Raw genomic sequence first — 16,011 nt, forward strand, 5'->3', positions numbered from 1 at the left:
CCCGTCAAGGGGGATATAATGCCCAAACCGGGGAGGGAGGGGGAAGGCTGCTGAAACTTTCCTCCTAGGCAGATTTTCTCTGGCAGATGAAACAAAATTTATTTTATTATATTTCTGCGTGTGCGACGGGAGCGGGGGGAAGAGGGAGGAGAGCTATAATGTAGGACCACGATCCATGTAAGGTTTCATTTTAGTGTTTGGATTTTCCCCTTTGCTGAGGGGGACCAGGGACCACTGCCCCGAAGCCCTCTCTTGCTCTCCCGCTTGGGCAGGAAAAAAGCCTCCTTTTTTTTTTTTTGTTCATCGTGGGGGGGGGGGGGCAAAGCTTGACACCCAGCTTGTTGCTGCTGCTGCCCCAACCTCAGCCACTGCCACCAAGTTCAAGAGCAACCGAGAAAGACTAACGCTTTTGCTAAAGAACAGCAGCCCAGCAGAACAGCCAACTGTGCCTAACACTAAACGGCAAGTCGCCCGGGTGACACAGGGCTCTTGGTTTGGTTTTAACTGCAGCCACCCGCCCTGCTCCCTTTCTGGAAAGAAGTGTCCGAGCCGACAGGACAGCTCCTACGCAGGGTCGTGCGTCTGCCCTTCTCAGTCTGCTCTTTGAACAGAGACAGGAGTGCCGTCTTTCCCTGGAACTGCCCCCGCCCTCACCAGTGGCGGCTAAAGGGTGGGGGAGAGTTAAAACCAAAGGCTCGTCCTCCTCCTTCTCTCCCCGGCGCCCCCTCCTTTTCTCTGGGTTTGTTTCTCCCCCCTTCCCCAATTCTTTTTTACCTCCTCGGTGCTCGCCCCCCCCCCCCCCGCCGCCGCCGCCGCCGCGCAGTCCCGCATAAACCAATTACACCGCTTTGCAAATAAAGAGACGCCCCAGGGGAGTTGCAAGCCGAGTGGAACTGCCTGCTTTGCAGGTGCATCTGCGGCTTGGTAGGTGCGAACGTCTTTGTGCGGCGGACAAATGGGGAGAGGAGGAGGAGGAGGAAGAGGAGGAGGAGAAGGAGGTGGGCGCTGCTTTGGCGGCGGCGGCAGCGGCGGCGGCGGCGGCGGCTGGTGCAACGTAAGATCCACCTCAGCTCAACTCCGCTCACATCCCAGCCGGCACTTCCTCACTTTCTCGAGTGGCTCGCCGCCACCCAACGTCCCTGCTTGACTGAGCCCTCCCCGGGGGCCGGCTTCCTGCTACACTCGGGGGGGCTCTGTTTTCTGGCCTCCCTTTCGCTCGCCAAGAGGGGACTGAATGGTTACGCTGGGCACGTTGGCTCCAGGATGTTAGGGACCGTGAAAATGGAAGGGCACGAAACAAGCGAGTGGAACAGCTACTACGCCGAGACTCAGGAGGTGAGCGGAGCCGGGGGCGGTGGGTGGGGGGATCCGGGAACTGGTCGGGAGGGCTTCAGCCAAAAAGAAGGTCTTCCCACTCCCGGGAGTCAGGTCTAAGCGCGAGTTCCTGATGGTGCGTAAACCTGCTTTCTGCGGTGTTACAGCTGGCTGCAAAGCCCGGGAAGAAATCGGTATAATTTCTAATCGTCCCACGGGGCAACGGAGGGGGCGGCGGAAATGCGGGGTGGGGGAGATCAGTGGCAATCGAGCCGATGGGGGTGGGAGAGGAAGGCGTTATTGATCACCTCCTCAAATTACGCGTCGAAACACACCAGAGTTCTAAATTCCTCTTCCTCCCAACCGCGCTAGAGTCCCTCCATTTAGGGCCTTGATTTGTGTACGTGCGGGAGGGGACAATCATCACGAAACCCCCTCGGGGAGCAGTTTCACGTTTTGTTGGTCCCCTTCCCACCCCTCACCTGTGCCAGTATTGTTCTCTAGCTAGGCAAAATAATCATTTGTGTGTGTACTTTGCCGCACGCTTCTTTCACGGAGTTGGGGGTGGGGGGTAGCGGACAGATTAAAAATAAAACAGAAATCAATTCTCCCGGAGCCCGGCGGGTGGCGCTGTCGAGAATGCGATCCGACTCCGTCACCAGGAGCCTAACTTTTCATTGTCCATTCATGTCCACGTTCCTTATTTTACAATATGCTCCAAAGAACTGAAAGAAAAGATCAAAAGCGGGCGAAGGAACAATAAGGGTGTAGGAACCTCTGAACCCCTAATGGAGGGATAAGTGGCGCTTTTTCCGTGAATAAAGACGGAACATAAAATTAAAAAGCTGCAACCCACGGAATGTAGACATATAAAGTGAAAAGGAAAACAGCAAGATGAGACGTAAAATAGCCTGAAGCTCGCGCCGCAACGGGATTGCTTTGCGGGGTCTTACCGGAATTATGATCCGGATCTGCTGCGCGGCAAATGCGGGCAGCGGGCTCCTAGTAAAACAGACGCGTTTGTATCGCCCTTTTTAGAGGAGCTTCTCATTTAATGCTAGAGGTCAAAAGGGGCGCAGAGAGAGACTGAGAATCAATGGATGCGTCTTCCCGCCTCACCGGTATTCCAGTGGGGCGGGGGAGAAAATAAAACGACCATCCTAGGCTAACGTGGGATCTTGGATCGGCAAACAAGAATTCATCTGCAGTCCCAGAACCGTTTCTAAACTTAATGCTCTACTTTACTGGAAAGCATTTTTACATGGAAAGGGATTTAGCACATTCCCATTACTTCCGTATTTAGTCCAAAATGGACGTGAGAAACTAATATGCATGTGCTTATAAAGACATTTTCCCCCAATTAATGGTAGATGGTTCTGATTTTACTAGGCTGGATTTAGTTCTTAAAATTTGAAAATAGCGGGTACCTTCCCCTACACTGACATTTCTGCCTATGCAAGCTCTGTTGTGGACACAGCCTATCGCTCAAATATCACCATTCCTTAACATATTTCCGCTAATACAAAGCTAGAATTATAACAATGTGGGAGAATGTAGCCCACATAATATAGCCCAAATATAGTCAATATTTACAAAGCTAATTAGCGACCAGTTTATAAGGCATTCTCTTTCCTATACAGTATTCAACATCGGCTTATAAAGTAAATCGATGGTTTAGTAATTCGATTTTTAGGGAAAAAATCAAGGATTTTCCTTTCCAAGGATGATTCTTTAGCCTTCTGAGAGCGCCTTGCGGCAGTATCTTCGACATCTAATTCAGACGGCGAAAAGTTACTTGGCGTTTCGAGCGTCCTTTATTAATCAGTCAAGACTTCTAGGCTGCGAGGAAGAGAGAAGAACGTGGCCATAAACCTCAGAGTCATTTGTTTGATTTTGGACTTCCCTACCCCCCACCCCCAAATTGCCGTCCTTCCTCCCAGGGGAAGCTTCCCGATTTAGCAGGTTGGCAGGGAGCAGTTAAGGCCCTGGGAGAAAAGCAGCCCCAAGTAACGTCGCCGGGGTTGTTTCCCCCGCTCCCCCGCCGAAGCAGAAGCTGGAGGCCGCGAGCGAAGGGCCGGGAGGGGACGCGGGGCTGAGGAAAAGCGGCGATCTCGCGCTCGCGGCTTCGGAGGGCGTCGCGGGTGTGCAGGCCTCGGCTTCTCTTGGGCGCCCTCGGCGACGGTGCGGAACTGGGAAGACCTGGCTTTTGTGGCTTGGGCCGCTTGAGTCCCATCCTCTTCCCTTCCCGGGGTCTGTTGCGGCGAGCGGGGCTGACGGAGTCGGTCGTCTCGGTGTGAAGAGGGCCTCTCTCGCTCTCCTGGGATGCAATTCTGAGCAGCTCCGGAGAACATTGGTTTGGATTCACTTTCCTTCGATTTGTTTAAAAAAAACCTGGATGGGCCTCCAACAAATGCAGGTGGGAAGCGGGTTTTCGGGCTGCCGCTGGTTTGTGAACTGGATCCTGGGACAGCTGCTGCTTGACCAAAAGGGGGTGAAAATCTGAGCCTGGCCGGTTCCTTGCTTCCAATGTGCTCCCGATTTGGAGGTTAGGGTGGATGTTCGCCACATCCCCCCAGATCCTTAACTGAGTGCTTAATCCAAACCCTTAAATCACTGTCGTGGTTTTGTGCAAGGGACGCTGCTCTGGAAATTTGGCCCCCAAGTAAGACTCTGCCTTCCCTTCCAAAAAAGGAAGTGCGGCCTGTCGATGCCTGTGAAGTCACCCCTCTGTGCTGCATAATTATATAGTACCATTGGCTCCAAATGCAACGTCGCCAATGCAGCCAAAACGTTTATATTGTTATTATTGGTGGTAGTAGTGGTCACAGAGTCAGCCAGTTGTTTAGACTGGATTTGGCATTTTTATCCATCTATCGAGTCCTTCCCAAGGACCTGGGATAGGCAGATGTTGATTGTTGTTGTCGTTATACAATGTCGTTCTACGTATTTTAAATGCATGCCATTTCTTACCGTAGATAATATGCATGCATGTTTTCTGCCACCTCTCCAATTTTCTTTAGCAATTGACAGTGCAGAAACTAGTATCCATTTGGAAAGTTTGGGAACAAAGCTGAGCACAAGGATTCCCTTTCTGCAGAATCACCGGGTTCAGAAGCCTTGGTTTGCTAACCTTTTCTCTGTGCAATTTCAGGATGAACGGGAAGGCTGGCTGCATGGGAAGCATATTCTCCAAGGGGAATTCATGGGGGCCAACTATGAGAGTCTCCGGTGTTGGGAACATGGGAGCATATGGCACAGCAGGGCAGGGGGTTGGAAAAGCCACTTTAACCTGTGCTTCCTCCGCAGGCCTATTCGACGGTGCCCGTGAGCAATATGAATTCTGGCCTGGGCTCCATGAATTCCATGAACAGTTACATGAGCATGAATGCCATGACTACCAGTGGCAACATGACTTCGGGCTCCTTCAACATGTCCTATGCCAACCCGAGCCTGGGGGCTGGTTTGAGCCCTGGCGGAACTGGAGCCAGCATGAACAGCATGTCGGCCATGGGGTCGGCGCTGAGCCCCAGTAGCATGAACGCAATGGGTGCTCCGCAGGCTTCGCTAAATGGGCTGGGCGCCTACGGGGCCATGGGGCCCTGCATGAGCCCCATGGGATACGCACCCTCCAACCTGAGCCGTGGCCGTGACGCCAAGAGCTTCAAGCGCAGCTACCCGCACGCCAAGCCACCCTACTCGTACATCTCACTCATCACCATGGCCATCCAGCAGGCACCCAGCAAGATGCTGACATTGAGCGAGATCTACCAGTGGATCATGGACCTCTTTCCTTACTACCGTCAGAACCAGCAACGCTGGCAGAACTCCATCCGCCACTCGCTCTCCTTCAATGACTGCTTCGTCAAGGTTGCCCGCTCTCCAGATAAGCCGGGCAAAGGCTCCTACTGGACGCTGCACCCAGACTCGGGCAACATGTTTGAGAATGGCTGCTACCTCCGGCGCCAGAAGCGCTTCAAGTGCGAAAAGCAACCCGGCGCCAAGGGCGGATCAGGCGGAGGCGAGGGGAGGAAAGACCCAGGCAGTGCCGGCTCGCCCTTGCACCGAGGCCAAGCCAAAGGAGGGCAGCTGGAGGCTGCCTCATCCAACCCCAGCTCCGGCAGCCCGCAAGCCTTGGACCAAAATGGGAACGGAGCCGAGCTGAAGCCCTCCGTGGTTGCGGCAGCAGCAGCGGCTGCTGCCGTGGCCTCCGTCCCCAGCGGGCCCACCTTGGCCCCCTTGAGTCACCCGGGCCACGCATTGGGACCCCATGAGCCACCGCTGCACCTCAAGGGTGACCCCCACTATTCCTTCAACCACCCCTTCTCCATCAACAACCTCATGTCCTCCTCCGAACAGCAGCACAAGCTGGACTTCAAAGCCTATGAGCAAGCACTGCAATATTCCTCCTATGGGGCCAGCCTGCCTGGCGGGTTGCCCCTCAGCAGCGCCTCCATGGGCGGGAGGGGAGCTATTGAGCCCTCAGCCCTGGAGCCCTCCTACTACCAAGGTGTGTATTCCAGACCAGTGCTGAACACCTCTTAGCTGGCAGGGTGGGCCTGGAGGGTCAAGCGAGTGGAATCTTCCCTCCCGGTCTTGTCTGTGTCTCTCTCTCCTTAGATCTCTGCCCAAACTGACCGTTCGCTTGCCTCCGTCCCTTCCACCCCCAGCCTTCGATCCGTGCAAGGGAAAACGGAAAGGCAAATGGATAACATAATAAGCAAAAGAAAGGACTGTTACTTTATTATCGTGGTTGTTTGGATCATGTATGCCAGCGTGTCCCGTTTCTCCCGTTTTGGCCTGACAAGTCTGGCAAATCCCAGCCCAGCCCAGCCCACATATACAACCACTGTATAAACCGGCCTTGCCTTCCCACCCTGTGACCACTGTACAAAGCGAGCAAGGCTTCCATTTTGGAACTCATAATTGGTTGAATCCCCCCGCCTTTTCTTCTTAGTGGCGATCTCGCCACGATTGGGGGGGGGAGTGTGTTCAACAGAAAAGGGAGGCCACTGCTTGAGAGTCGCATCTTGACCGGACCTGTCTCCTCCGAGCATTGGGGGCTTCTGGCAGGCCTCTGCGTTGTGCGGGGTTTTCCCAGCCCTGAGGTGGATTCAGTAGGTCAAAGTTGAGCCCGGACCTACTGGCCTGCATGTGGCTTTTCCCAGTAAACAACTGGGTGGAGAGTTGACATTAGATTAGGAGCGGGAGGCTTTGAGGGATGCAGTACAGAGAGCGAGAACTCGCCCCCCATTTGGAGACTTGGGGAAAGGGTGTTTGTTTCACGCACTGCTGGACTCTGTGGCAGAAGTCTGCCCCCCCCCTGCATATACCGCCCCATCATCTGCCATGCACATGTTGTGTTCGAATGGTTCGGAGTGACCCCAGGGAAGCACGGATGACAGGCCACAGGCACCTGATCAAGGGCCAGGTCCGTAACCCCCCTGCCTTGTAAAGGTGCAGAGCACAGATGGCAAGTGGAATAGAGAAAGGGCCTCCTGCATCCTTCATAATTCCTTGGGAACGGGATAGGATACGGAGCTGTACAGGTCACAGCCTTTTAAGGCATGTTACTGTTATTTCAACCCCCCCTTCCCATAAGCTGTTACTGAGGAGTCTCCTTCAGCATCAGGAAATCACTTGGCCACAGGGATGACCCGATTATTTAATCTCAGAATCCCCCCCCCCCGGCATGGGTTCTAGAACTCAATGACTATTATTGTTCCAGCCCTGCGCCGAAGAATATTCTGAACTGGGAGATTGTTCCCATGGCTGCTTTCATCAGATCAGTCTATTCCCAAATCATGATTGCTACCGCCCTGCTGAATTTTTTGAAGCCGCTTAATTCTACCGTTGTTAGCACGTTCATCCAGTGTTAATGCACTTTCTACAGTTTTTACATGATGTTTTAGCATAGCCAGACGGGTTTTTCCCCTCCCCCTTTTTGGTTTTTTCCCCCGTTTGCCTTCACAATATTCTTAATTTATTTGCACGGTTTATATTTTCTTTCTTGACAGCTTGAAAGTGCTTTAAATAAACGGTTTTAAAATGACACACCATTTTAAAGAAAATAAAAATCTTAATTTTATAATAAATGTGATTGTAATTGAAAAAAATGTTTTGATTCCTTTGGTTTTTTTAATGACAATATAAGCCATGGAGTATGTTTCCCCCCCCCCTTTTTTTTTATCATTTCCAGTTAAGGACTTTAAATAAATCATATATTATCAATGAGTGATTTTTGGTTATTTTATTTTGTTTTATTCCATTACTGAAAGAATAGTTACTTCTAGGTGGGTTAAAAATGAACCTAGGGTTCAGAGAGGAAGAGAAGAGTAAACAAAAGGAATTGTTGGCAGTTTTTTCCCTCTCCAGGCAAGGCAATATATTAGGAGAGCATTGACAGAACTGTGAATTAAATGTCCAAACAGTCACCTTATTAGATATATATTAAATATTTATTAAACTTATTGAATATTAACAAGCAGACCAATTCTACTAAAAATATCTCACAAACTGAAATATTTGTTCTTTTTTAAAAAAAACAGTACAACTAAGAGTTTTCATTTGCATAAGGGATTACTGGACAACAGGTCTTACTTTCTCCAAGCATACCTATGTTTATTTCAGTTTGAGGGAGAGGAATGTAGAATAAGCTTTAGCAATTTCAGTTTTAAGAAGGAACTGTCCTCCCTCTCATACAGATTCCTTTCTGTTATTTAGGAATGAAATTCTAATAAGTACTTACTGTGGCGTGAAAAATATCTGTAATGTTTGTATCAATGGGAATATTTTAATTGATTTCAGTGGGAAATGAGTTGTGTTGAGTGAGTTCTGAAATTATAGTCACTGTCTAACATTAAAACAGGTTATTTTGCCTGACTTTCTTCTTCACTAGACTGAGGCTTTCCAATCTAGAAGTAAATTCTGGAATGGGATTCTTTGTGATTTTTACTCCCACCCCCCCACCTGCCCCCCAGGATAGATGTTTATTCTGAACCTAATCTAGTCATATAGTTCTGAAGGCTAACACCTTAGTGGATGACAGCTATTAACCTTGCAAACAATTCTGCACAAATACAATCTGTTGTATTTGACGCAAAAGGTTAGGGCTTAGGAGTGCATTTCTTAGAAGGTTTACTACTAATGGAACTTAACTTGCCATGTTAGTGGGCCAGGAGGAAAACACAGATAGTTTAAAGCCTTTTCTGGTGCAATTTATACCTCCCTTGAAATGAGGTTATGATTACAATATATTTTGGAAATTGAACTCTTACAGGGGGGTCATATGTTTCCAAATGCATGCAATATTTTTATTAGACTAGCTGGTTAGTATCTGAGCATGCTCTTTGTACATTTGTGGTTCAGGACTGTACATGTTTATATTCAGATCATAATGCTGAACTAAATCCTTGGACTAAAAATTTAAGCAAATTGGTGTATTTATCCTGTCATGAGTCTTGATGGTGCTCTACAGAAAACTGACCTCTGTTTTGTGGAGCTTAATATAAAATATGTTGAAGTTATGCTGCAATCCCATTTAGTAAGTTTATTTCCAATGAAAAATGCATTTGCCCTTTCTGATGGAACTCAACACTAGGACATCTTTCTTGGGAAGTAAATGTGAATTCCATGTGTCCCGTGCATGCACAGGTCTACATCCTTAATTTTAGAATAATTTTCCTTAAAGCTAAAGAAAGAAATATCCAGTAAGGTAGTCAGTGTGCATTAGGGTTAAGAGCTGAATTTTGTAAATTGTTGCCACTGTTATGTGTACACATACACATTAATACAGAAACACACACACATGCATATTTGTGCCTCTTGCATATACACAACATTGCAATCCTATTCACTTTCCAGAGGAGTAGCTCTTTAAGTCTGGCACAACAGCAGAGCCTGTGCCTGTTTACTTAGACATAAGCCCTATTGTACACAGTGAGGTTTATGCTGCTAACAGGTATTGTACCCAAAGACTTTTCCTTTTTTCTTAATTAATTGAAAACCTGATAAATGTATTGTATTATAGCTGGTATTGTTGCTGTGGTTGTCGTTGTCATCATTATCATCTGGACTGAGTGTAAGTCCCCAGCAATGCTGCCGCCTCAGAGCATTCTCGTTTTGTGTGGCTTGGATCCAACCGTTGTTCTCCAGTTTTAGTTTGAGATATTCAGGTTTAGGGGGAAAACTTTGGGAAAGAAAGAATGGCGAAGGGCCCCAAAGCCATTAAACACATTTGCTTACATTAGACTCCCAATTCACTCCTTCGGCAGTGCAATCCCTCATCTGCGTTTAATCAGAAGTAAGCCCTATTACATTCAGCAAGGATTTGATTCCAAGAGAAGTTCATGCAGGATGTTTAGGCAAGACAAAAGAAATTCAGCCCTGGAACCGAAGGCTTTTGCTCCCAGACTTCAGAGTAGCATACCTGGTCACCATAAGGAGAACTGTGCCATTGTTCTCCCTCCCCCACCCCCCCTTTCCCCCGTCCCCTGCCTATTTTTGCCTGGACTGCCTTGGCAATCGTAGTAACAATCGGCTGTCAAATGCGTCCTCTCTTTCTCCCGATTTCTCCCATCTTCACCAGCCTGCATGTGATTTCGCACTGTCTACGGAACAGATGATCTCAACTGGAGGCCGTGTCTCGCTTTGATCGGCCCCACTCCAGCCAAGTCGTGGGCTTTCGCTCAATAGCGCCTTATTGCTCCCCCCACCCCCACCTCCACCCCCCCGCAATCAGCAGCGGAAAGGAGCCGGAAGCTCTTCGATCCGCAACGCGAGGGATGGAGCTGAGCCTCTGAGCAGTGACTTCAGGATCGGGAGTGAATTTGAAAGAGGCGCTTCACCTTCGGCCAAGACTCTTCTCTCACCCTAGCGATGGTCTTCTTCCAGTGGAAAGAAGGAGACGAGTATTCATTTATTTTTAAGGGAAAAGAGGAGAGGAGAGGAGAGGAAAAATAGTTTCTCGGGACGCTGTCGGTCCCCCGCCCGAGTCAACAGGGAGTGGGCCGTAACCTGCTTTCTTTCGATAAATATGTACAGTATTCAAAACAGCCACATTTCTGAAACTCGTTTTGGGCAGCCCTTCCCAAAAGTTCGTCGCAAGCTTCACAAATTTTAAGTAGCCGATTTGGCTTCCTTCTGAGTAAAGAGTTATACAACCTGGGCTTTTTGGCTGATGTGGTCTTAGATCACATCCTCTACCAAATTTAAAGTGAATATGTTTAATTCAAGGCCACTGGGTTCAGATAAAGGTGTAGCTCCCTGAATCACAGGGAACAATACCAACCTGGCTTGGACTTTGAAAAATAAATGATACACACAATCCTTTCCCGGTTTTATTTCCCATAGAATTCTCCTTGTCTGCTTTGCAAAACTTTGGGAAGTTAGATGGTACAAAAGTTTTACCCACTTCAGTTCTTCTCCATCAAATGTCCTCCAGACATGGTAAACACCAATGATCATAATCTCCAGCAGGCTGAAAAAGTGGGACTTGACATCCAGTATGTTTGAAGGGTAGCAAGTGGAAAGAGGATTGCTCTGTAAAAGATACCCCACTGTACACTGATGATGAAACTCAATTCTTTCAACAATGCCCAACCTTTCTAGATGGATCAACCAAGAAAAACAGGCCAGGCAACCTCATGACTTGATTCTGACCATTCAACACTTTCCCCCATTCACCTTCGCTTATTATTTACCACAATGAAGGCTCTTCCCTCCCCTTTTTTGACAAAAATTAAGCAACTGAAAAGGTGAGTATTGGGGTTCAACCTTCACTCTAGAATATAGGCTATGCAGGTTACTTGGAAGACATGCTAAAAGCCTGGCTAATAAAAAAAAAAAAAGGCTGCACGCCTTCATTTCTTCCCTTATATTGCACAGCATACTAAGAAGAGCACAAACTTCTATTGGCTAATGCCTACCGCTTCTAGTGGGGGAAAAAATCAATCCATATATGACCTTTACTCTTAATCAAAGGAGTTGGAGAGTAAGTAGATGCATGTGCCTATAAGTATCCTTACAGCCACGCGCACCTGCATATTTTATGGAGTAGAGTTTTATTTGCTTTTTTCTAATTACCAGGGAATATGGTTCCTTGATTTTTAGTGGATCGATTTGCCCAGATCAGTTAAGGAGACTGATTGCCATGGAAATATATTTAAGGTAGTTTGTGAAAGATGAAAAAAATGTTATAGAGCCTAAAATATAACCCTCCTCCCCGCCCTGCCCCCCCCCCCAATTTAAGACAGAAATAGTGACCATAAAGAGAATAAATTAGATCTGGATGAAAACATGGGGGTGTGGAAGAGGAGAGTTCATTCATTGCTGGGTAGAGTTTGGAGTTTTGTTTTTGTTTTTAGCTTTCACTCCTAAAGCCATTCTTGTACTTGTTTTGATGTCAGTTTCAAGTCAGCAGAAGGAAAACAAAGCCGTTTATTCTCTGGCCAAACTCTCAGCTGTCACTGTCTCTGTCCTTACTAAGTCTTCCTTCCTTCTTTCTTAAAAAAAAAAGTTGGCATTCCAAGCAAGAGATCTTCAGATGGCCCCAGAAGATAAAAATAAAGAAAAGGTGTCCTGCAAGGGCCATTCTCTACAAATCTCACTTTGTGATAAATCGGGGATGGGGGGGGGGTCTACTTTTTCCAGCAATTTCAATCAGTTCTCCCAAGGCCAATTCCATTTTTCCAAGGGATGTTGATCTACAGTGTCCCACAGGATGCCAAAAAGCTAGGTAGATTCCAGTTTCAGGGGAGAAGCTCTCTTGATTTTCTTCCTGCGGATCCAGGAAATGTCTTTCCTTTTCAAATGCAATTACCGTCTTTAATAAGCCACGTGCTAGACAGCTAAAACTGTTGCCATCATTCAGGCTCATTTAACTCCATTAAACTCAAGCAGGGAGTAATTCAGCATATTACTGAAGCCTTTAAGAGAGCTAACTGGATTTTGGCTGGTGTAAAGAACCCAAACAGTCAAAGGAGGGGAGGGGCGGGGAGGCAGGCGAAGGGGCTGTTTGTATCATTCCACATTCAGACCAGAAGAGAGACGTTTTGGAAGCCGTTTTGCCAGGTAATTAGTAACTTTGAAATTCTAAAATAAATTATGTGGATCGGAAAATATTCCACCATTTTATCCTTTCCATATTTACGCTTCAAACTAATTTACAGGGTTTTTTTTCTTTTAAGAAATTCACTGATTAACAGAAGATAATTGAGTCAAGCCCAAAATCTGGTTACACAGAAACATCTTTTAAAATTATAAATAAATGTATAAATTAATGAATAAATAAAATATTCTTTCCTCAAAGGAAAAAGACATTATTCCCACATAATAATGTAATTCTTTCTGCAAGCACTGTAATATTTAGATTTAATTTAAGCTGATTTGAGGAAAGGGCTCAATAATCAGAAGCTGCACTGGCTCATCAGGTTAACGTTATCTTATTTTTAAAGTGCACCCAATGGTTTCAGGATGAATACACAGAATTAAAGAAAGGTGCTAAGAAAAGTGTATTTACAATTGTTACAAATTCTTACATTTTACCTTCTTTCTACATCAACTTATTTTAAAGAGAAATGTTGCTGGGAATATTTCAGAACTGAGGGCGCCTGAGTTACAAGGTGGTCTTTGATGTTAATTTATTGAGATTGTCCTCCAAGGGTGTGATCCAAAGCCACCGTTTTGGAAGGAAGCATAATTTAAATCAGTAGGACAACCAATCTTGAATTTGAATGCCAGTATATTATGGTATATAAGCACAGAAAAAAAAAGGCATACAAAAATGTATTTTTAAAAAAGTGAGCTTAAGAATGGTTTTGAACTGGAGATTCTGTAGATAGTGGCCACTTCATCAGTGCCAGTTTAGCTACGCTTGAATCTTTTTTGAGAAATCCCTTTGCCTTCTCTCCATCCTATATATTTTACATAGGTAGCATAACCCATTTTCAAACATCACACTGGAATGGATTGTTAAAGCAAGTCTACGTGGGCACCATCCACATCCTACAGAGGTCAGGAGAAAACCTTTCCCAGATTTGAATGGATTTACATTGCATTTAATGAGTGTGTTTGGTATCTAAACGTGTGTGCCTTTACATTGAACAGGACTGAACGAATGTTTGCAGTGAAAACAAGGTCCTGTGCCAAAACGAGGACTCGTTATTACACATACAGTAATGAATTGATTTTTCAGCCTTAACACAAAATGCAGAGTGTACAATGTGATTCATTCATCAATACTGGAGAGTTGTCTGGAAGTGATGTTAAACCAAAGTTGAATATAGTGCAGCTTGGCTCCAGGATCTTGACCTTATAGCCCAAGCTTATTTACTCAGAAGGAAATCCCGCTGATTTCGGTGGAATAGCCCTCTTGGGCAGAAGGCAGAGAGTTGCAGCTCTCCTCAACAAACGTAATGCAGTTTTTGGAAGTAGGTTGCCTACCAAACAGCTGCATTTAGGACAGAGAGGCAAGGAGCTCGGTTCTTCCTAGGAGATCTGGATTGCAATCCGGTTCCCCTCTTCCGGCAGGAACGCTGCCTTCCATTCAGTGGGACTTACTTCCAGGCAACTATTTTAAGGACTGGACTACCGAGGAGATCAGGGTATCCCTTCCCCTGACCTCATTTTTTTTTTTTTAAGCGTCTGGGATCCCAATTTCACAGCAAGCTGCTCAAGAAACGACTCGGAAAAGTAGAAGGAGCACAATTCCTCCGCTCTGGCAAAGCTACAGATCGGCCACCGTCCTTCCCGACAAACCAGCAGTGGAAAGCCAAGCGAAGAAAGAAGGGTGACGAAATGGAAAGCCGCCTTTGTTCTGTGTTCTTTTCCAAACATTATTCTGCACCCCGTGACAGTTAAGTTAAGGTCAGATTAGCCGAAATCAACGCCTCCATTCCCCGGAGAGTGGTAGTTTTAGTCCAAGCCTGCGGGGCCCTCGCTCGCTTGACGCATATGTGCGCGCGCGCGCCTGAAAGAGAACCTGAGCGAGATTTCCAAGTTTTGAACTTTGGACAGAGCAAACTATCCAGCCCTCTTTTGTCGTACATTTTAGTCGGAGTAGCAAACACCAGGTAAAGAATTCCCCTTCCTGCTTCCTGTCACTTCCTAAACTTGTTGCTGCGGCAGGATTGTTGGGCTTTACATCCCAGATTCCAATCCCCCAAACTCGTCACAGTCACAGATATTTTCGCCAGGAGATTGGATTTCTTTTGCATCAACTTTTTAGGGAAACGGGTTGCCCTGAAAACAAGGGGAGCCTGATGCCGAGTTCAGTCTCTTGGAGATTGAAGGCTGTTTCTAGCAAAGCCTTCTACAGCCTTTATGGGAAAGGGAGCGGCACCTTTTCCACAGGGTAAAATGGGGCAGAGACCCGCCAAGACTGACAGGGACCTGAGATCCAACCTGCAGGTTGTGTAAGGGGTGCAAATGCCGTTCAAAGCTCTTCATGGGGTCTCTGCCCAGGAAAGGCAGCAGTTCCTTTCCTTTCCGTCCCATTTCTTGCTAACTCCAGTTACATAACTAAACCCTATGGGAGCTCAAGCCAGGCTATCCAATCCATGTCTACTCAGAAGTCAATCCATTTAAGATTAGTGTTGATTATTCCTAGGTACGTAATATTTAATATTACGTCCAAGTACTTCGGCTGAACTGGTTTGTGGATGGAATTGTTGGGCTGCGATTTTGAACTTTGATATAGTTCCATTCCACTTCATAGACCAGCTGCTCCTACCCGGATCTTAAATAGGCGGGGTGTGAGTCGAACCGAGGTCGGGGAGCTCACTTTCCAGTTTCAGAATGAGACAGCCACTCAAGGCAGGCTCATGTCTCACATATTACACCTAAACCAAATAATTCGGATACCAGCCCCATTTATTTCACAAGGATCTGCATTATCAGCCCAGCCTGCTTAGAAACGGAGATGCATTAGACTCACTCTGATAACTTCCAAAAACCTTTGCAGTTTTTGGAAGGTTTCCTCTTTGAAGTTTAGAACTTTAGGAATGTTGTATTGATTATTTTCAAATCAAAGTTCATCTTCTCTGCACTGATTTGACAGTAAAAATTATATATTTATTTAAAACAGGAGACAGCAACAATAATTACTTAGCTATTTTAGATTTTCTCATTGCACTGTTTATCTCAATATGAAAATGTCATGAAAGTCCTTTCTGATCAAATTACACATTTAGAGAAATGCGGCTAAGCATCCCCCCTCTCTTCAAAAGCAGCTAGCACTGCATTTTTACTGTTGGGGTGGAGAAAAAAGTTTCAAACACAATATATTAGAACACCTTACAATGTAAGTATAGGAGCAAAATTCAAATAGGCAAATGCTGCATTGACTTGGAAAGGAGCCCCTCACCCCCTCTGATTAATTACCAAAGTATATTAGCAATGAAATCCTATACATGTCTAGTCAGAAACATAACCAACCCATTGAATTAAATCAAGCTCACTCCCAAGGGTGTGAGGTTTGCAACCCAAAGTAGAGGTCTCATTTACTGAAGCTCACTTACAGTGCATCCCAATGTAGAGTACTTTGATTTCGTTTTCATTCCCCATGGAAGGGGGGAGGGAGAAAAAAGAATGGCAAAGAATATATTCCAATAGCCACACAGAATGCTTTGCAACTCCTTTGGCGTTTCTACTGGAAACCAAGCAGAAGACAAACGGTGCAACAGCTGGAGATCAAGCAAAGTG

General features: G+C 46.5%; 1 protein-coding gene across 1 annotated transcript; it reads left to right on the top strand.

Annotated features, from left to right (window-relative positions):
• The first annotated feature begins 966 nt into the window (after positions 1–966).
• FOXA1 (forkhead box A1) lies at positions 967–7,509 on the top strand. Its single transcript, XM_007430439.3, has 2 exons — positions 967–1,335; positions 4,621–7,509. The coding sequence occupies exons 1-2, from the start codon at positions 1,264–1,266 to the stop codon at positions 5,854–5,856; spliced, it is 1,308 nt and encodes a 435-aa protein (XP_007430501.1). The 5' UTR covers positions 967–1,263; the 3' UTR covers positions 5,857–7,509.
• The last annotated feature ends 8,502 nt before the right edge of the window (positions 7,510–16,011 follow it).

Source organism: Python bivittatus, unplaced genomic scaffold (genome assembly GCF_059951505.1).
Source record: "Python bivittatus isolate LINGU-HERP-01145 unplaced genomic scaffold, Pbiv_v1 ctg000480_np1212, whole genome shotgun sequence".
NCBI lineage: Eukaryota > Metazoa > Chordata > Lepidosauria > Squamata > Pythonidae > Python > Python bivittatus.